General features: G+C 41.5%; 1 protein-coding gene across 1 annotated transcript in view; it reads left to right on the forward strand.

The window, feature by feature from the left end:
• LOC126473852 (beta-alanine-activating enzyme) overlaps positions 1-22645 on the forward strand; it is a 446532-nt gene that overhangs the window by 117115 nt on the left and 306772 nt on the right. Inside the window, exon 10 of the mRNA XM_050101181.1 lies at positions 15634-15779. Within this exon, the coding sequence (XP_049957138.1) occupies positions 15634-15779 (146 nt within the window). The remainder of the gene's footprint in view (positions 1-15633; positions 15780-22645) is intronic.

Below are 22645 nucleotides of genomic sequence, written 5' to 3' on the forward strand. Positions count from 1 at the left end.
TCTGCACCCTCCACCCAACAGTTTCCATCCCCTCTGTCCTGTAACTTGCTTCGTATCCTCATCTCCCACCCTCTTTGTTTTGTGTGCTGCCAACACACCCATCTAGCTTTCCCCTTCCCCTTCTCCATTCCTCTATCCCTCTTCTTTTGCCCCCCCCCCCCCCCTTTTGCCACCTTACTGACCCACAGCCTCCTGATGCTGCACCTGTTGGTAGTCTAGTCTCTGCACAATCTGCCAGACAACACTCTTCTCTTCCCCAACCCATATCCTGCTATCCCTTCCTCTTCCCCTCCCCTACCCCGTCAGACTGCTGCTTCTGTTCTGTATGACAGTTTCAGTCCAGTCTGTGCTGCCAGAGATGGCAATCGTGCGTATGAGGTGTACTAGTTTGTGCGAATAAATATACATGTGTGTGTGTGTGTGTGTGTGTGTGTGTGTGTTTCCTTTTCTGATGAAGGCTTTGGCTGAAAGCCAATGTGTAACTGTCTTTTAGTTGTGCCTGTCTACAGCTCTGTGTGTCATGTTTATGGTGGGTAGTAATCTATCTTTTTGTTATGATGTTGAATGTTGATATGACATACTAACTGCACCTGACTTTGTGAAGATCCCAGTCCTGGAGTGGTCCCACAATGCTCCAATGGTGACACACTGAATGTTTTGCGCATATTAACCCTAAACCGTTGATACTTGGAGGGGGATAGTGAGCCTATTGATATGTGGAAGGTAATGGTGAGCCTAAGCTGACATTCATTGATTTATGTAAAGACACTCTTGTCAGATTTCATTGGTGGCAAATGAAATGTTGTAATAATGCTTATTCTTCATTGATTTGACTGTTACTTGCAATTCCCACACTAAAGTGATTTTAATAACACAACAAAAGGGAAGCATGATAATCTGTTTCACTAGGGAAGAAAATGGATGTATCAAAATTTTAATTGTAACCTTGTCACTTTCATGGCTGTAATGTGAATCCATTCAGGACAACTGTAGAAAGATTTTAATATATTTGTTGAAAATATTTAAACTTCTCATCATGAGTATATTGAATAAAGATGCCCATTATTAAGACAACATTGTTAAAAGGCGAACTAATATTACCCATAGCATCAACTGCAGATTTGTGAAACTGAGGGACATAGTCTATTGAGAAAGTTCCTTGCCTGAACACAGGCCATATGGTTATTTCCGCTATATAAAAGGCTTGTATTTCTTTTTCTTTGGCTGTGGTGTCCCTATAACCATTTGTGGGGTGGATGTGTAGCAGTCATTGATTGACCATTTTAAAAACTCTTGAAGACTCATCAGTGGAATTGAATGTATAAATATCTTCATAATTTTGTTAAGAACTATCAGAACATAATACTATGGGTTTCTTAAGTACATGGTATGCTTTTAGCATGAAATAGCAGACCAGTATTTCAACTATTCCATAATTTGTGGATATTTCTGAGAGGAGCATAATAGCTTTGTGGAAATGGTACAACTTTTTAATACAAAAAATATATGGATGGCCGTTTAAAGATGAACTAATGTTACTGTTTTATGGGTGTTGCATATCATTATGGGATTTTGCAAATGTGATGAATTATTGTAACCAGTCCTTGTTCAGAACATGAATATTACAAACAACTATTTTTTTTAATTACTTGAAACACTTACCCCAAGGTGGATGTACTTGATTCTGACTGCCAAGTTGAATCATTGCAGAGTCTTCAACACCATTACAGACAGGAAGTTGGATTTTTGCTCAGTAAGCAGTAGTAGCAGCAAAATATTTCACAGCTGGTGGCATAGTATCAAGTATGTAAGCAGTACACATGAGAAAACTCTATAAATATCTACTCAGAAGGAATACAATTAAAAACAGGATATGCAACGTCATTGTACCCTATATATCTATCATAGTCTCCTTAAGATTTTTGTGTGCTCTATCTTAAAAAACAGTGAATAGTGTGGTACAGTACTAAACACCTTAGTGGAAGTATAAGAACATGAAATCTAAATCTTTACCTGCTTGTGTTATTTGCAAATCATTGTGTGTGAAAAAGAGCGACTTGTGTTACATGTTAGTGAATTTTTCTGAACCAGTACTGGTTCTGTGAGATAAACTCTTTTTTTTTTTTTTTTCAATTGATTCCATAATGTTTGTAGTATGCTCTAAGATTTTGGTCAGGTCAGTGTTAAAAATATTGGTCTGAAATTTCGTGCATCCCTTCTTTTATCTTTCTTGGTTGCAGGATTGGCCAATTTTGGTGGCCACGTGCAAAGACTTGCTGATTGGTAGTGGAAGGACAGCCAATACTCTTTTTCTAGTGACATGGAACTATTCATTGTGCAAGAGATTTTGAATAAATATGAGTTATGAAAGGGGCCATGTCTCCAACGTACTTAGTGCAAAACTTTATGGAAATTAAGTCAGGCCCTCATGTTTAGCTCACTTTGAGTAGTTGTAATTGTTTTCAGCTGCAGGAATGCGTATTTCCATATTACCATTCATTAGTTGATACATTGTGTCCCATAAAGGATAACTTTCATGGAAGTTGAACAAGTCGAGGTAGACATTAACAAAAGACAAGCAAATCATAGAAACTTAATCTGTACACCGTTAAACTATCACTATAGTGCTCAATGCTCTTTGTGCTTATGACAGATAAATGTAATGTAGTAAATTAGAAAGAAAGCTGCTGTTTCCTCAGTTGTATTAAGTAGCTGCCATTAATCTCCAATTAGTAGCTTAATGTGTACTTAATTACATTGGTATTTTTCAAAGGAAATTGTTATCTATTTCTGCATGTACAGTGTTGTTTTTATATTATTACTAGCTGTACCCAGCCACATGTTGCTGTGACTCATTCTGGTTAAATGGAAAAGAAAGAAAAGAGAAAACTCACATTCCAATATGTATGAGATATTGGATATAAAACTAATCTTCTTCTCCTCCCTGTCTCTGGCCACCCTCTCCTCCCCTCTCTTTGTCCATCTCCTCCCCTCTCTTTGTCCATCTCCTCCTCTCTCTTTGTCCATCTCCTCCTCCTCCACCCCCCCCCCCCCCCACACCCTTCCCCCCTCTCCATGTCCACCTGGCCCCTTTCGCTGTCCAGCTCCTCCTTCCTGCTTTCTATATCCATTTCCTCCCACTGCTCCATCCATCTCCTCCTCCCCCCTTTCCCCTTTCCCCCTCTGTCCTTGAGCCATGTTTATTGTTATTGAAAATTCAGAATCTGTAGTAATATTCTAATCATGAGCCAGTAAGCCAGAAGTACTACTTTCCTGTTTGCTCTGAAAACTGTCTTTCAGGAAGAAACAAAGCAGCACATTGTTGTGAATAGAATTTATGTTTAAAATATATATATGCCCTACTATCACAGTTAAAACTGGCATATCTTTACATCAGAGCATTTTCTTTCTTACAGTCCAGTTTTAAAGAAAACCTGTACATTGTTTTTTAAATCAGTATCTAATCTATGTCTGTCAGAATGTTTTACGGAGTATCATTTAAAATGAAGAACCATGGACCTTGCCATTGGTGGGGAGGCTTGCGTGCCTCAGCGATACAGATAGCCGTACCGTAGGTGCAACCACAATGGAGGGGTATCTGTTGAGGGGCCAGACAAACGTGTGGTTCCTGAAGAAGGGCAGCAGCCTTTTCAGTAGTTGCAGGGGCAACAGTCTGGAAGATTGACTGATCTGGCCTTGTAACACTAACCAAAACAGTCTTGCTGTGCTGGTACTGCGAACAGCTGAAAGCAAGGGGAAACTACGGCTGTAATTTTTCCTGAGGGCATGCAGCTTTACTGTATGGGTAAAATATTCCGGAGGTAAAATACTCCCCCATTCGGATCTCCGGGTGGGGACTACTCAAGAGGACGTCATTATCAGGAGAAAGAAAACTGGCGTTCTACAGATCAGAGAGTGGAATGTCAGATCCCTTAATCGGGCAGGTAGGTTAGAAAATTTAAAAAGGGAAATGGATAGGTTAAAGTTAGATATAGTGGGAATTAGTGAAGTTCGGTGGCAGCAGGAACAAGACTTCTGGTCAGGTGAATACAGGGTTATAAATACAAAATCAAATAGGGGTAATGTAGGAGGTGGTTTAATAATGAATAAAAAAATAGGAGTGCGGGTAAACTACTACAAACAGCATGGTGAACACATTATTGTGGCCAAGATAGACATGAAGCCCACGCCTACTACAGTAGTACAAGTTTATATGCCAACTAACTCTGCGGATGATGAAGTGATTGAAGAAATGTATGATGAAATAAAAGAAATTATTTGGATAGTGAAGGGAGACGAAAATTTAATAGTCATGGGTGACTGGAATTCGGTAGTAGGAAAAGGGAGAGAAGGAAACGTAGTAGGTGAATATGGATTGGGGCTAAGAAATGAAAGAGGAAGCCACCTGGCAGAATTTTGCACAGAGCACAACTTAATCATAGCTAACACTTGGTTCAAGAATCATAAAAGAAGGTTGTATACATGGAAGAAGCCTGGAGATACTGACAGGTTTCAGATAGATTACATAATGGTAAGACAGAGATTTAGGAACCAGGTTTTAAATTGTAAGACATTTCCAGGGCCAGATGTGGACTCTACTCACAATCTATTGGTTATGAACAGATTTTCAGGGAGGGCATAAGGGAACAATTGACAGGAATGGGGGAAAGAAATACAGTAGAAGAAGAATGGGTAGCTTTGAGAGATGAAGTAGTGAAGGCAGCAGAGGACTAATAGGTGAAAAGACGAGGGCTAGTAGAAATCCTTGGGTAACAGAAGAAATACTGAATTTAATTCATAAAAGGAGAAAATATAAAACTGCAGTAAATGAAGCAGGCAAAAAGGAATACAAACGTCTCAAAAACAAGATCGACAGGAAGTGCAAAATGGCTAAGCAGGGATGGCTAGAGGACAAATGTAAGGGTTTAGAGGGTTATCTCACTAGGGGCAAGATAGATACTGCCTACTGGAAAATTAAAGAGACCTTTGGAGAACAGAGAACCACTTGTATGAATATCAAGAGCTCAGATGGAAACCCAGTTCTAAGCAAAGAAGGGAAAGCAGAAAGGTGGAGGGAGTATATAGAGGGTCTATACAAGGGCAATGTACTTGAGGACAATATTATGGAAATGGAAGAGGATGTAGATGAAGATGAAATGGGAGATACGATACTGCGTGAAGAGTTTGACAGAGCACTGAAAGACCTGAGTCGAAACAAGGCCCCAGGAGTAGACAACATTCCATTAGATTTACTGATGGCCTTGGGAGAGCCAGTCATGACAAAACTCTACCATCTGGTGAGGAAGATGTATGAGACACGCGAAATACCCTCAGACTTCAAGAAGAATATAATAATTCCGATCCCAAAGAAAGCAGGCGTTGACAGATGTGAAAATTACCGAACTATCAGTTTAATAAGTCACGGATGCAAAATACTAACGCGTATTCTCTACAGACGAATGGAAAAACTGGTAGAAGCTGACCTCAGGGAAGATCAGTTTGGATTCCGTAGAAATGTTGGAACACGTGAGGCAATACTGACCCTACGACTTATCTTAGAAGATAGATTAAGGAAAGGCAGACCTACATTTCTACCATTTGTAGACTTAGAGAAAGCTTTTGACAATGTTGACTGGAATACTCTCTTTCAAATTCTGAAGGTGGCAGGGGCAAAATACAGGGAGCGAAAGGCTATTTACAATTTGTACAGAAACCAGATGGCAGTTATAAGAGTTGAGGGGCACGAAAGGGAAGCATTGGTTGGGAAGGGAGTGAGACAGGGTTGTAGCCCATCCCCGATGTTATTCAATCTGTATATTGAGCAAGCAGTGAAGGAAACAAAAGAAAAATTCAGAGTAGGTATTAAAATCCATGGAGAAGAAATAAAAACTTTGAGGTTCGCCGATGACATTGTAATTTTGTCAGAGACAGCAAAGGACTTGGAAGAGCAGTTGAACGGAATGGACAGTGTCATGAAAGGAGGGTATAAGATGAACATCAACAAAAGCAAAACGAGGATAATGGAATGCAGTCGAATTAAGTTGGGTGTTGCTGAGGGAATTAGATTAGGAAATGAGACACTTAAAGTAGTAAAGGAGTTTTGCTATTTGGGGAGCAAAATAACTGATGATGGTCGAAGCAGAGAGGATATCAAATGTAGACTGGCAATGGCAAGGAAAGCGTTTCTGAAGAAGAGAAATTTGTTAACATCGAGTATTGATTTAAGTGTCAGGAAGTCGTTTCTGAAAGTATTTGTATGGAGTGTAGCCATGTATGGAAGTGAAACATGGACGATACGTAGTTTGGACAAGAAGAGAATAGAAGCTTTTGAAATGTGGTGCTACAGAAGAATGCTGAAGATTAGATGGGTAGATCATATAACTAATGAGGAGGTATTGAATAGGATTGGGGAGAAGAGAAGTTTGTGGCACAACTTAACTAGAAGAAGAGATCAGTTGGTAGGACATGTTCTGAGGCATCAAGGTATCACCAATTTAGTATTGGAGGGCAGCGTGGAGGGTAAAAATCGTAGAGGGAGACCAAGAGATGAATACACTAAACAGATTCAGAAGGATGTAGGTTGCAGTAGGTACTGGGAGATGAAAAAACTTGCACAGGATAGAGTAGCATGGAGAGCTGCATCAAACCAGTCTCAGGACTGAAGACCACAACAACAACAACATTTAAAATTTTAAGTAAATCAGTCAAGAACTTTTCGAGACTTTTGCTAACAACATTTCAGTATTATATATTTTATATATATGTTATATATGTATTAAAGTGTGTAGCCTACTATCCATCTGAATGTTCATTGGAGTATCATATAATATTTTAAGGAACTGTGTCAAGAACGTTCTGAGATTTTTGGTAAAATGCTGCAACATTGTGTAGAAATTTCAAGTCTGTCAACCAACAACTTTTTTTAATTTTGCAAGGACAAACATATGCAGGCTCATTTTTTGTATATAAAGATTTACTACCTACACTGCTGCTGCCAATGTTACTAACTAGATAAATAGATAATTTGTACAGTGGCTCGTAACGTACATTTTTAGTTATCTTTTGAACTGATTGGGATCCTCAGTTTCTTGATTTATAGTAGATGGTTGAACACCTTTGTACCTGATTCCATAACTGCCCTGTGAACTCTAGACAAGAAAGCAAAGTGCCCATGACATTTATTTTGTGAGCTTCTGTTGTGATTTTGAAGATCACAATTCAGATTAAACTGCTTTTTATTGTCAGCAACTAAAGTCATTAATGAGTAAATGTAATTGGGACTTAGCGTGAGAATTCCAAGACCCTTAAAAAGGACTGTGCAAGATTTGGAGCTAGCTACTTCTCACAGTACGCTTACTGCTCACTTCTCTTGAATGAATACTTCATTAATTCTTAAGTGCACTGCCATAGAAGAGAATTTGCAAGACAAGAGGGAGTGGAAATTAGATACTTTGAACATCAGACATATTGAACTGAGCTTCTTCATTAGTTTATCTCTGTTTTGACTACATTTGAACATGTCATTCAAGTGGACCTCTTGGCATTTTACACTCAGTGTTCCATTGATTGTGTGACCATTAATGTCTACTTCTGGTGCAAGCAGCTCATTTTTGTTTACTCAAAATTACATAATATGAATCTTTGTGAGATTAAGATGTGAATCATTTACCATGAACCAGTGATGGAACTGTTCACCTGTTATCTGAGTTGTGTCTAGTAAGGTTCATTTTAGACAATTGATTAGTATGATAGTGTCATCATCAAACATAGTTTTTGAACCATCCATTAAAGTCATTGAAAGATTGTTTATGAAGGTTAAAAGCAAAAATGGATTACTGATCATTCTGTGAGAATCCACATGTTTTGTTCTCCCCCTTCCTGAGGTTAGTTTCATGCTTATGACCCAGTGTGTCTGTGGGACCCCTTTGATTTCTTTTGTGAAGGAAGACTCCATCCTTGCAAGAGGGTGGAGGTGGGGGGCTATTAATCCCATAATTCTTTACGAGGGCTATCCAGAAACTAGGGAACATTTTGGCATTAAAAAAATAACTATGTACAAGAAATACGTTTTATTATATATATCTGAAAGAGCGACTGACATATTACTTTTCCACATAGTCACCAAACACATTGAGGCACTTGCCGTAGTGGTGGACAAGCTTTGAAAGACCTTCATTGTAAAATTCTGCCGCCTGAGACTTTGACCAGTGAGTCCACATCCTCATCAGAATGCTGTGTTGCAGGCCAGTTCTCCATCTTGGGAAACAAGTGGAAGTCACTTGGTGCAAGATTGGGGCTGTAGGGCGGGTGAGGGAAAATTTCCCATTTTAATGAATTAATGAGTTCTTTAGTGTGGTTTGCCATGTGAGGTCGGGCATTGTCATGCAAAAACAAAATTTTGGACGTCAGCTTCCCTCAGCGTTTGTTTTGAACTGCTCTTCTAATGCTGTGCAAAGTTTGACAGTAGTGGGCAGAATTTATGGTTGCTACATGTTCGAGAAAATCAATAGGAAACACACCTTGCCTGTTCCAAAACACTGTCACCATCAACTTCCTTGCTGACAAGGTTTGCAAACATTTTCTCAGCTTTTGGGGGGACCTTGTGTGCCCTCACTCCATGAATTATAATTTTGTCTTGCAATTGACGTGTTTCACCCAAGTCTCGTCACCTGTTACGATTTGATCCAGTAATGAATCACCATGTTTGTGGTAGACCTCTGCACATACACAGACACAAGCAGACAGTCTGCTTGTGTCTGTGTATGTGTGGATGGATATGTGTGTGTGTGCGAGTGTATACCTGTCCTTTTTTCCCCCTAAGGTAAGTCTTTCCACTCCTAGGATTGGAATGACTCCTTACCCTCTCCCTTAAAACCCACATCCTTTTGTCTTTCCCTCTCCTTCCCTCTTTCCTGATGAAGCAACCGCTGGTTGCGAAAGCTTGAATTTTGTGTGTATGTTTGTGTTTGTTTGTGTATCTATCAACATGCCAGTGCTTTCGTTTGGTAAGACACACATCTTTGTTTTTAGATATATTTTTCCCACGTGGAATGTTTCCTTCTATTATATTCATATCATTAATTTGAACCCAACAATTACGTTTGTTATTGTCACAGTTGCATTTCGAAATCTTTTCTGTCATCTTACTTTCTCTTTCTGTTTTTGCAAGTAGTTTCACTTTGTCCTTCTCCTTCTTACCGTAATCTGCCATACAATTTTATCCCACCTATATATACTCAATAATACAGAACCCACTTCCAAACCATAACCAAAAAATTTTTTTCCGCTTTCAACACTACCGCTGCTATAAAATCCACCGTTTCCGGTTCACAAACAGTTCCTTTCACATATTAAACAACCATTTCAGCTAGTTCTAATAACTTTTGCTTTATTTCCATTTCCGTTTTTCCCGCATCACTGATCATTTTTAGCCGCTTCCCACAGGTTTTAATGTCATTATTTCTTCGTCAGACAATTGTTAGCCTCATTTTCATAATCTGCCACCACAACACCACTCCTTTTAATACATTTACACGCAGTTTTTTTCGAAATTTTCCCAAATTTCTCCACCCTTTAACGTGTTTTGGCGGTAACACAACCACCTAACCTTTGTGCACATCGTTGTTTACCAACCCAAGTTCACCACAGGATCAACATAGCTCAGCTTTAACCAACACTTTTTCGACCTTTTTCACATCAGATCTCCAGTTGCTTTCTAGTTCACTTTTATCTCTCCCCATATATTTTTATTTTCATTTTCATTTCAGCCTCATGTTACACTTTCCACCTTCTAATACCATGTCACCCTCACAACATCCCCACAATGACCCCATTAAGTTTTATTTACATTCCCTCCGCAAGCATGCCTTCGCCCTAGCCAGATTACTCTCCCATATTTTATTTACTCAGGCTTGTCTGACATTTGGCATTACCCCCAAAGGCCTCACACTTAAAGTTCCCATCCCTGGCTGCAACTCTTCTTTCCATCAGTCCCTATACCAATTCGAAACTGAACAATCGATTGCCCTCACCCACCTAATCCTTCACCTACACATCAACTCAGCCAACGAACACACCCGTCAACTCGTATCCTTAATAAAAGTCCTCAATCTTTCCTCTCCCACATCCATACTGGCTGTTCAGAGCATCCTCCTACAGGCCAACCGCAAATTAGAACAGCATGCCACCCTCCACCTCAAAAAACTATCCAATCTCCTGGTTTCTAACCTCCGGAAAGGCAACTCACTCAGCCTTCACAACCTTTCCAGCAAACCTCAACCTCCTCTCATTGCACACAGACCCAGTCTCTCCCATCTACTCAATCTCCCACTTCCAGCTCCACTCCCCCCAAAACCTCAAAATTCTAATCAACACAATCTGGAACCACAACACCCTAATTCAGTAGTTAACCTTTCCTCCAAACCTCTCTCCCAATCCTAAACCTCTGTCCTATCCAAAGGCCTCACCTTCAGCTCTACTCCCAGATTCAACCAAACAGCCCTCGTCAAAGATTTACTGTCCTACACTCATACTCTCTTCTGGAAATATCACTTTGCCACGAAGAAAAATGATCCTAATCCTACTCCTAATGATCCATCTCCCCAAGACACTATCCAAATTGAACCCTGCCTGGAACAGTTCCGTCCTCCGTCACAGCAGGACCCACCTCCTCTTCCTCAAAATCACCCTCTCCAAACCTTCCAGGAATATCTCACTTCCAGCCTTGCCTCTCAATCCTTCTTAAAAAACCTTAATCCTACTCCCAACATCACCACTGCTGAAGCCCAGGCTATCCGTGATCTGAAGGCTGACCGATCCATCGTCATTCTTCCGGCGGACAAGGGTTCCACGACCGTGGTACTTGATCGTCGGGAGTATGTGGCTGAGGGACTGCGTCAGCTTTCAGACAACACTACATACAAAGTTTGCCAAGGTAACCCCATTCCTGATGTCCAGGCGGAGCTTCAAGGAATCCTCAGAAACTTAGGCCCCCTACAAAACCTTTCACGTGACTCCATCAACCTCCTGGCCCCACCGACACCCTGCACCCCTACCTTCAACCTTCTTCCTAAAATTCACAAACCCAATCATCCCGGCCGCCCCATTGTAGCTGGTTACCAAGCCCCCACAGAACATATCTCTGCCTACGTAGATCAACACCTTCAACCCATTACATGCAGTCTCCCATCCTTCATCAAAGACACCAACCACTTTCTCGAACACCTGGAATCCGTACCCAATCTGTTACCCCCGGAAACCATCCTTGTAACCATTGATGCCACTTCCTTATACACAAATATTCCGCATGTCCAGGGCCTCGCTGCGATGGAGAACTTCCTTTCACGCCGATCACCTGCCACCCTACCTAAAACCTCTTTCCTCATCACCTTAGCCAGCTTCATCCTGACCCACAACTTCTTCACTTTTGAAGGCCAGACATACCAACAATTAAAGGGAACAGCCATGGGTACCAGGATGTCCCCCTTGTACGCCAACCTATTTATGGGTCGCTTAGAGGAAGCCTTCTTGGTTACCCAGGCCTGCCAACCCAAAGTTTGGTACAGATTTATTGATGGCATCTTCATGATCTGGACTCACAGTGAAGAAGAACTCCAGAATTTCCTCTCCAACCTCAACTCCTTTGGTTCCATCAGATTCACCTGGTCATACTCCAAATCCCATGCCACTTTCCTTGACATTGACTTCCATCTATCCAATGGCCAGCTTCACACGTCCGTCCACATCAAACCCACCAACAAGCAACAGTACCTCCATTATGACAGCTGCCACCCATTCCACATGAAACGGTCCCTTCCCTACAGCCTAGGTCTTTGTGGCAAACGAATCTGCTCCAGTCCGGAATCGCTGAACCATTACACCAACAACCTGAAAACAACTTTCGCATCCGGCAACTACCCTCCCGACCTGGTACAGAAGCAAATTACCAGAGCCACTTCCTCATCCCCTCAAACCCAGAACCTCCCACAGAAGAACCCCAAAAGTGCCCCACTTGTGACTGGATACTTTCCGGGACTGTATCAGACTCTGAATGTGGCTCTCCAGCAGGGATACGACTTCCTCAAATCCTGCCCTGAAATGAGATCCATCCTTCGTGTAATCCTCCCCACTCCACCAAGAGTGTCTTTCCGCCATCCACCTAACCTTCGCAACCTCTTGGTTCATCCCTATGAAATCCCCAAACCACCTTCCCTACCCTCTGGCTCCTACCCTTGTAACCACCCCCGGTGTAAAACCTGTCCCATGCACCCTCCTACCACCACCTACTCCAGTCCTGTAACCCGGAAGATGTACACGGTCAACCAACTGCCTGCTTGCACTGTGAAGCTTTCTATGTGGGAATGACCAGCAACAAACTGTCCATTCGCATGAATGGACACAGGCAGACAGTGTTTGTTGGTTATGAGGATCACCCTGTGGCTAAACATGCCTTGGTGCACGGCCAGCACATATTGGCAAAGTGTTACACCGTCTGTGTTATCTGGATACTTCTCACTAACACCAACCTGTCAGAACTCCGGAGATGGGAACTTGCCCTTCAGTATATCCTCTCTTCTCGTTATCCACCAGGCCTCAACCTCCGCTAATTTCAAGTTGCCGCCACTCATACCTCACCTGTCATTCAACAACATCTTTGCCTCTGTACTTCCGCCTCGACTGGCATCTTGGTCTGCTTGTGTCTGTGTATGTGCAGATGGATATGTGTGTGTGTGTGCGCGCGCGAGTGTATACCTATCCTTTTTTCCCCCTAAGGTAAGTCTTTCCGCTCCCGGGATTGGAATAACTCCTTACCCTCTCCCTTAAAAACCACATCCTTTCGTCTTTGCCTCTCCTTCCCTCTTTCCTGATGGAGCAACCGCTGGTTGCGAAAGCTTGAATTTTGTGTGTATTTTTGTGTTTGTTTGTGTATCTATCAACATGCCAGCGCTTTCGTTTGGTAAGTCACATCATCTTTCTTTTTAGATATATTTTTCCCAGAGGGAAACATTCCACATGGGAAAAATATATCTAAAAACAGTGATTCTGTATTTTACCAAACGAAAGTGTTGGTACGTTGATAGAAACAATAACACACACGCAAATTTCAAGCTTTCGCAACCCACGGTTGCTCCATCAGGAAAGAGGGAAGGAGAGGGAAAGACGAAAGGATGTGGGTTTTAAGGGAGAGGGTAAGGAGTCATTCCAATCCTGGGAGCAGAAAGACTTACCTTGGGGGGAAAAAGGGACAGGATTACACTCGCGCACACACACACATATCCATCCGCACATAACAGACGCAAGCAGACAGCTTGTGTCTGCATATGAGCGGAAAGACTTACCTTGGGGGGAAAAAGGGGCAGGTTTACACTCGCGCACACACACACATATCCATCCGCACATAACAGACACAAGCAGACATCTTGTGTCTGCATATGTCTGTTATGTGCGGATGGATATGATTGTGTGTGCGAGTGTAAACCTGTCCCTTTTTGCCCCCAAGGTAAGTCTTTCTGCTCCCGGGATTGGAATGACTCCTTACCCTCTCCCTTAAAACCCACATCCTTTCGTCTTTCCCTCTTTTTGCTGATGAAGCAGCCGTGGGTTGCGAAAGCTTGAAATTTGTGTGTGTGTTTGTGTTTGTTATTGTGTGTGTCTATATATATTAAAAAAGCTAGTCACTGTTTTATCATAGGCCATTTTCTCAAAAACTTTTGAAAAGGCAGGAAAGAGTTTAACTGACCTGTTAGTGAGCAGATTTGGATATTTCTAATTGCATACATTGCTGTGTATTAATACTACATATTGCAGTCTGCCAGAAATGAGCTGGGTCATCGATTATTTATAAAGATAGCTTATCAAGTCAGTACAATAGTTAAATATTGTGCTTGAGACACATCTTAGCCAACATACCCAGTTTTTGGTAGGAGAAATGTGGTGGTAGGAGAGAGAGAAAGATTGTATAAAAGTTCATATTTTCATTAACTGTATATATGGCTACATTGTGATAGAATTTTCTGGTGGAACTTTTGCCGTATTTTATATGTGAAAATTGTAGGCTTCACATGAAGCCCTTCTCAAGAACGCAGAAGTAGTCATTTAGTTTCCTTTTTCATTTCCTTGTGTTATCTTTTGTAGCAAGAGTTTAAAAAAAACTACACTTTTGCCACTTTTTCTGAATTTTACCACGAAATGAAAATCAAACTATGCTGTTTTGTTATTGCTTTATTAGGTATTTATTTTTATATACAATAATTTCTCCTCTATATGAGGCTTTGCCAAAACTCCTCTACATCAAATCTGTACTTTAAGTTCTCAGTTCATTTTATAAAGTAAAATTTTAATGATTGTCTATTACTTCAACCAAACACAAACACTCTGATAGAGTGGTCTAATTTTCCCTGAAATAAATGTAAATTCATGAACAAGTACATTAAATATGACACTTTCAATTAGCATCTTATAATTTCATTGTTATTGTTCTTATTTCTGCTGTTCCTTTTACTTATATCAATATAATGGAAGGAAACATTCCACGTGGGAAAAATTATATATAAAAACAAAGATGAGGTGACTTACCGAACAAAAGCGCTGGCAGGTCGATAGACACACAAACAAACACAAACATACACACAAAATTCAAGCTTTCGCAACAAACTGTTGCCTCATCAGGAAAGAGGGAAGGAGAGGGGAAGACGAAAGGAAGTGGGTTTTAAAGGAGAGGGTAAGGAGTCATTCCAATCCCGGGAGCGGAAAGACTTACCTTAGGGGGAAAAAAGGACAGGTATACACTCGCACACACGCACATATCCATCCACACATACAGACACAAGCAGACATATTTAAAGACCAAATATGTCTGCTTGTGTCTGTATGTGTGGATGGATATGTGCGTGTGTGCGAGTGTATACCTGTCCTTTTTTCCCCCTAAGGTAAGTCTTTCCGCTCCCGGGATTGGAATGACTCCTTACCCTCTCCTTTAAAACCCACTTCCTTTCGTCTTCCCCTCTCCTTCCCTCTTTCCTGATGAGGCAACAGTTTGTTGCGAAAGCTTGAATTTTGTGTGTATGTTTGTGTTTGTTTGTGTGTCTATCGACCTGCCAGCGCTTTTGTTCGGTAAGTCACCTCATCTTTGTTTTTATATATAGTTCCTTTTACTTAGTTTGTTATGCTGCATATTCCCACAATCAGTACATCTCACACTTCCAATCTTAAATGAAAAGTGGAAGTCTCTAATAATTTAGTTTATTCTGTCATTCTCTGTAATCTCTATCAGACTGAATGCAACTTGTTTGATGCATTTGCACCATTCATACCTTTCCATCCTGTTGTCCCTGCATGTGTAACTTTTTTAGTTCCTAAGTAACAAACAATGTACAAGAATTTTTTTGTGGTAATTGCACTTTACTCTCATTCGATTCATGAATGATGAATTTTGTGTTCCTTTCGTCTTTGACTGTTGCATGGAGTTGGCTGGTTTTACACATGACAGAGTGATTAAATGTTTTCCAGAATGTGAGGCTTTCTATTTGTCTGTATAAAGTTGAATATGTGTGACTTAAGTTCAGTAAGATAATTTTGTATGTTTTTATTGTTGATTTTACAAGAATATGTGTAATTGTAGTATGTACCATTTAGCAAGCACTGGTTAGCAATTGTTGGATCTCACTCTGGCCAACTTGCCACCATTCATGATGATGGAAAAGTTCATTCTGTTCTGCAACTTGGAGGTCGAATTGAAGCTCCTGCATGTATCTCTCCTTGTGGCCAGCAAGCATATATTGGTAAGTAGAGTGTAAAAACTATATATCTTACATAAATAAAAATTATATCGTTTTTATGTAATTTTTTTATTGAAATTGTGCTAATTTTCTCATTCTTCTTAGGCAGTGCACATTTTCAGCTATTGTTGCGATTTTGTAACATTGTGAAGGCAGTTGCTGTTTGAAATGTGTAGATGTACAGTGCAGAATACATGTTTTGCACACAGTGACTTGATGCAAAACTTCAAGAATTGAGCGCTGAAAACAAATTCTATGACAAATAAATAACAAATTAGTCCATGAGTCAAGTAGAAATAATATTTGGAGGATTATTCATCAGAGTAACAGTAGAAACCATTTGGAGATTGCTTCGGAGTAGAAGGATCAAGTTCCACTGAAAACAGCCTGTTAACACTGTAATGTGCCTTTTCAGTGCAGAATATCTGGCCTTTTATTTGGTTCAATATGCACTCTCATGTGACGAGTCTGTGGTAAGGATAGCATGCCAGTCACAGGTTCCCTCCCCACCAGATGTGTGCAACATTACACTTTATTCATTTATGTGTCCATTGGGGTTACTGAATCCTTCCTCCATTGAACTGTCACCTACAGCCAGTATTTGCCCAGCCACTGTGGGGGAGGATGTGGTGGCAGCTGTCTGAAGGTGGATAAAAACACGAAAGAATGCTTCTGGCAGATGTCTGACATAGCTGATGCTGGATCTGGGACTTCTTGCATAGGCCCGTGGACACCTGAAAGTGGAGGTGACCATGCAGGACATGGCAGGTGCAGTGATTCAGCTGTCACTAAAGCCAGATTGGCGTCCACAGGCATGTCCCGCAGTTAGTTGGAAGAAAGGGTCAGGCAGCTGAAACATTTTGACTGTGCCTGCTTAGTGTTCTGGGGGTGGACACAGAAGATGTAAAAGTATCCTGTGGGGATGTCCACTGGGCTCTGACATTGATGAGCATGTGAGCATGGACTTGTAAGACACTAGGAAGGTGTTTAAAGCTGATGCCAATTTAGTAGCTCATAAAGCTTTTTGCATTTGCAGCTTAAAAGTGTGAACAAACCATTCTACAAATCCTTCGGAGGCTGAGTGAAAAGGAATTGTCATAAAATGACAAATACCATTGAAGTCCAAGGCACCCACTGTGGCCACCAGTGTTGTCAGCTGGACATGGACAACGTACAGGAAGTGTGCGAGGGACTCCACAATGATTAACGACGTGGACCCAGGAAAGGGCTGCAAAGTCAGCATGAACTCAGTCCCATGGCTGTATCAGTGCTGGGTACAGCGTGAATGCCTAGGGTTGGGCCAGTTGGTGCACTTGTCAAGCAGTACACTGCCACATTACCTGTGCAAAATTATTGTCCATAGAATGCCAGCACAAATGGCGATCTGCCGGTTGCTTTGTTCAGGAAACGTGCCGTTGTGATTGATGTATGATCTGAATCATATGACATTGCAGAGAGGACAGTACATTTACATATGCATCTACATATATATTTCACAAACCACCTTTTGGTATATGGCAGAGGGTACTTTGTGCACCATTGTCACTTCCCACTCTTCCTCTTTCGGTCGTGTATGGTCTGTGGGAAGAACAGTTGCTGGTAAGCCTCTATGTGGACTCAAATCTCTCTGATTTTATCTTCATGGCCTTTCCATGAGGTATACTTTGGAGGAAACTTTATTGGATGACTTTTCTAGGAACTTATGCTCTTGATACTTGAACAGTAAACCATATCGTGGTGCAGAATGCCTCTCTTGCAGCCCCTGCTACTGGAGTTAGTTTATCATCTTTGTGACACTTTTGTGCTTACTAAATGAACCTTTAAGAAAACATCCACCTCTTCTTTGTATCTTCTCAATTTCATCTATCAATCCTATTTGGTACAGAACCCATAATAAGAAGTAGTATTCAAGTATTGGTCAAACGAGTGTTTCATAAGCTACTTCCTTTATTGATGGGCTACATTTTATGATAATTCATCCAATCAATTTCTGTCTGGCATCTGCCTTACCTGCAATTAATTTAATGTAGTCATTCCACTTCAGTTTGCTCCATACGCATACACCTAGATATTTTATGTGAGTAACTGCATCCAGTCATTGTTCTGCAATGGTGTGATCACACAATAAAAGGTCTTTCTTCTATGTATTCACAGTATATTAGATTTCTGGGTCAGTTGCTGGTCCCTGCACTAAGTGTCAATCCACTGCAGGTCTTCTGGCATCTTCCTATATTTTTCTAGCATTGCAACTTCTGTGTGTATGACAGTATTATCCACAAAAAGCTCATGGAACTTTCAGCTTAATCTACTAGGTTATTTATAGACAGTAAAACTTGCTCAAAGTGGAATGAAATGGGACTAAAATAATTTTCCAAATTGGACGAGTTTCCAGATTACACAAAATTCACTAGGCTACATAAAATTTGTCAGCTATCATGCACCGCAGTATAAATTTGTAATTATGCACTTATTTATGTACCTTCACACATGCACAGTAGAAGTTCATTTACTGTGTATTGTACTACAGAACACTAGAATGTTGCACTGACTGGTAAATAATACAGCATTTCTGTATTTTACTCTGATTTTAAATTTGTTTATTGTTATATGTATGTATCTATATTACTCCTGTGTTTAATTTCTTTACATTTCACATTTTTCACCACATACCAGGGAGGGAAACTTATTTGAATTTCCTTTTCAAAATTGTTTTTTCTATGCAATGTTTTGCACTGTACAATAGTTCCAACAGCTCATGACCAAATTGCATAACATTGTTTATGCATGCAATAGCTTCTTCAGGTGTATTAATTTTTGTAAGGACATCATTTTGCTCCTCGTCGTCTTCTTCTTCTTCTTCCTACTCCTACTCCTCCTCCTCCTCCTCCTCCTCTTCCTCCTCCTCTGTTTCTTCCTGATCACCTTCTGTGGTGAAGATTTCTATTAAATCTGTAAAAGTGGAGTGAGTTAACAGAAAGTCATCACTTCAAATGTAGTTATCTGCACTACATTAAATGTTTTGCATTTCAATTAATATAACAATTACTGCTACCTTTTTTTTTTATCTCAAAATTGTGTTTTGTTGAAGTACTTGGTAACAGTTTCAGGCTGTATTTCCCTTTCTCTTAAGCTACTTAAGTTTGAACATTCATGCTCAGAGCACCGTCTTCAGTGTTTGCCAGTTGAATAACAATTACAAACTTTCATAGTGACCAGGAGTCATTGATTGATTGAGGATTGATTGATTTTAACAGGAGAGCTAAAACAGCTTAGGTCTTACCCGCCACTGCTTGCACCGAAACTTATTGTGCGGTATCGCTCCTTGTTATCTAGTAAAGCCAACCACTGCCCTTAAATAGTGCAAGGAGTCCCCCTACCAGTTTTTTGTTAGGCTCAATTTCTTCAGGTCTAGTTGTCCCAAAGATTCTGTATCTTTTACACTCCAATGCCATGCATTCGAAGATTAGGTGTGATGCAGTTTCTTCACCCTCATCACAAATCCTACATTTAGGGTCCTCTTCCATTATACCCATTGTGTGTAGGTGTTTTTTGAAGTTCCCATGGCCAGTCATCAGTCCAGTCATGAGTTTGATCTCTTTCCTGTTCAATCCCAGGATTACAGAGTTTCTTTTAAAACATGGCTTGGGCATCATTACCTTACCATGTTTTTGTTTATGGACCTGGTCCAATATCCTACGTGCTGTTTCCTAAGCCAGTTCTGTAGTTCTACTTTGATCATAGCCTTGGTGATTGTCAAGACAGGTTCCAGTCCAATAAATGGAGTTGATGCCCCCAATCCTAGCCAATCTATCGGCTTGTTCATTGCCACAGATCCCTGAGTGTCCAGGGACCCACACTAGGTACACCCTATTGCTTCCCCCTAGCTCCACCAGAGCCCTGTGGCAATCTGCAACAATCTTAGATCTTGTTGCAGGAGCTGCCAATGATTTCAGGGCTGCCTGGCTGTCTGAATAGATGTAGATGCTACAGTCATTGTAGCACCTACTCATATTCTCCTCCACATATGTCCTGATTGCAGTAATTTCAGCTTGGAATACAGAGGCCAGTTTCGCTAGAGAGATGCTGCTCTCCACTCTTGGCTGAACCCTGCACAACCCTGCCCCAACGCCTTGATCTGTTTTCGACCCATCAATGAACCAAATGATGTCCCCCGTATGGTGTCGAACTGTTTTCTCCCACTGCTCCCTACTTCCATTTATTATGTTGTAAGGCTTGTCAAAGCAGTTCGGAGTTATTATATAGTCGGCGGGCATTTCCCCAGCCATACCTATATTTACCTCACTCACTATGTTAGTGTGTGATTATGGATATCCGAATGAGACCCAGTTTTGGCCAGTTTTAAGTCTGTATGCCCCAGCTGCTGCCTCCATCTTAACCCAAAGGTGAAGTGGAGGCATATCCACCATGGCTTTCATTCCAGCAGTTGGTGTGCTGCTAATTCCACCTGTTATGGCTAAGCAGGCCAATCTCTGCACCTTAGCAAGCTCTTCAGCAGCAACCCGCTGTTCTACCTTCTTCCACCACACTACAGCCCCATAGGAAATCCTAGGTCTAACCACTGTGGTGTATATCCAGTGCATACCCCTGGGGCTTAGCCCCCATTTTTTGCCACAAGCCCTCCTAGTACTCACTAAAGTGCTTTTTGCCTTGGAGCAGTTACTCTTAATATGAGGGGTCCAAGTTAGCTTCTCATCCAATGTTACCCCTAGATATTTCACTGTCCCCTTCACAGGTAGAGTTTCATCGAAGAGCTTTAGATTCCAACTTGCATGTCTCTTTGTAAACGGCACCACAACAGTCTTCTTGGGATTAACTCTCAGATCCTTTTTAATGCACTATTTTTGCACAATGTCCAACCCTCCTTGTGCCATATTCCTGACTGTATCAGTGAATTTGCCAAGTATTACTATGACAAGGTCATCTGTGTATCCTTGGCAGAAGCATTGTCTGGAATTTAGTTCCTCAATGAGTTCGTTCACCACTAGATTCCACAATAGAGGAGGCAAAACTCCTCCTTGTGGGCAGCCTCTAGTTGTCTTAATTACCATCTTTTCATGCATCATGGTGGCCTCTACCTTACTTCCACTAAGCATGGCCCTGGTCCACCTACATATAGTGGTCCCCAGGTCATGCACCTCTGCTGTCCTTACCATGGAATCGAAGGTCATGTTACTAAAGGCCCCCTTGATATCCAGGAAGATGCAGAGGGCTATTTCTGGAAAGTGAAGTGCTTTTTCCACCTTCCCGATGAGTTGGCATAGAGCTGTCTCACATGATTTACCTGGTTCGTATGCGTGTTGGTTTAGGTGTAGAGGGACCATACTTAGCCTCCTCTCCCCAACGTATACATTAACCAGTTTTTCCAATGTTTTGAGAATGAAGGAGGACAGACTGATTGGTCTCATATCCTTGGCCTTGGTACAATCAATTCTCCCTGGCTTTGGAATGAAGACAGCCTTCACTGCCCTCCAAACATTGGGAATGATTCCAACTGCTAAGCTAACCCTAAATAGCCTGCATAGGATTCTTATAAGCTTTCCTCCTGCCTGTTGCAGGAGAGCTGGAAAAATTCCATCTGGGCCAGGTGACTTGAACGGCTGGAATGTTCCCACCGCCCACTGGATTTTGTTGAAGTTCACACACTCCTTGGCCAATTACCAGTCCTCTCTTCGAGTGTCTGAGAACCGTTGTCTCTCTGGGGTCACATACTGGTCTGGGTTATCTGGCAGAGCATATTGAGGAAAGTGAGTTTTGAGGAGCAATTCCAGTGTCTCATGTGTTGTCTTTGTATATTCCCCATCCTCCTTCCTCCACGTACCTCCTGGATTAGTTGGTACTCTAGTGAGAATGTTGTGAAGTCTGGCTTGTGCAGCTGTGCTCTCCACTTCCTCACAGAACGCCTTCCAGAATGCCTCCTTTGCTTGTCTAGTTGCAAGGTTGTAACTGACAAGGGCCTCTCTATGTTTAGCCCATTGTCCTTTACGTCACAATATTAAACAGTCTCCGTACCTGTTGTCTTTGCATTTCCAATTTCTTATTCCACCAAGGAACACTCATATTTGTGCACTTCCTGGCGATTGTGGAGTTGTCCTGATATGAGGTCACTATGGCAGAGGTAACAGCCTCTGCTACTTCCTCTAATTCTACTGGCTTCCTTATTGTGGTTTTAATTTCCGATAAGCCTAAGTCAAGTCCCTCCTATATGTCTCCCAGTCTGTTTTCCTGGGATTTCTATAAGTCATAGTCTGTCTGATTCCCATTTCAACCTTGAATCTAATGTACATGTGGTCCGATGAGGATGGCTCCAATACCACATGCCATTGTTTGACACAGCTACCCATCGTCATGGAACCAAATGTTATGCCAATTACTTGTTCCCTTTTGCTATTCCTGAATGTAGGTTCATTGCCTCTATTCAGGACCTCCAAGTTGTTAGCTAAGAGGAATTCAAGAAGGTACTCACCTCTACTGTTGGTGTCCTTGCTGCCCCACACTAGGTTGTGGGCATTGGCGTTGCACCCCACCAGCAGTTGGTCACCTTGCTGATGGCAAGTCTCTACCAGTCTCCTCACCTCCAAGGGAGGGGGAGAACCCTCTTCGTAATGAAGGTATGCTGAGGCCGAGACAATTTCCCTCATGATACCTTCCTCACACTGCTGCATTTTGACGGTCCCTAAGTCCCTAGAGCAGAAATCCATCATTGGCATGAAAGAAATGCCGTTTCTAACAAAGATGCATGTTCTGGAGTTTATTAGATTCCTAGCATAGACCAGATTACCTCCAGTGCCTCCGAGGCCCGATACACCCTCTTTGTATAAATAGGGTACTTGTATCAGGGCCACGTCCAC

This window comes from Schistocerca serialis, chromosome 4, assembly GCF_023864345.2.
Source record: "Schistocerca serialis cubense isolate TAMUIC-IGC-003099 chromosome 4, iqSchSeri2.2, whole genome shotgun sequence".
In the NCBI taxonomy this organism is placed as follows: Eukaryota; Metazoa; Arthropoda; class Insecta; order Orthoptera; family Acrididae; genus Schistocerca; species Schistocerca serialis.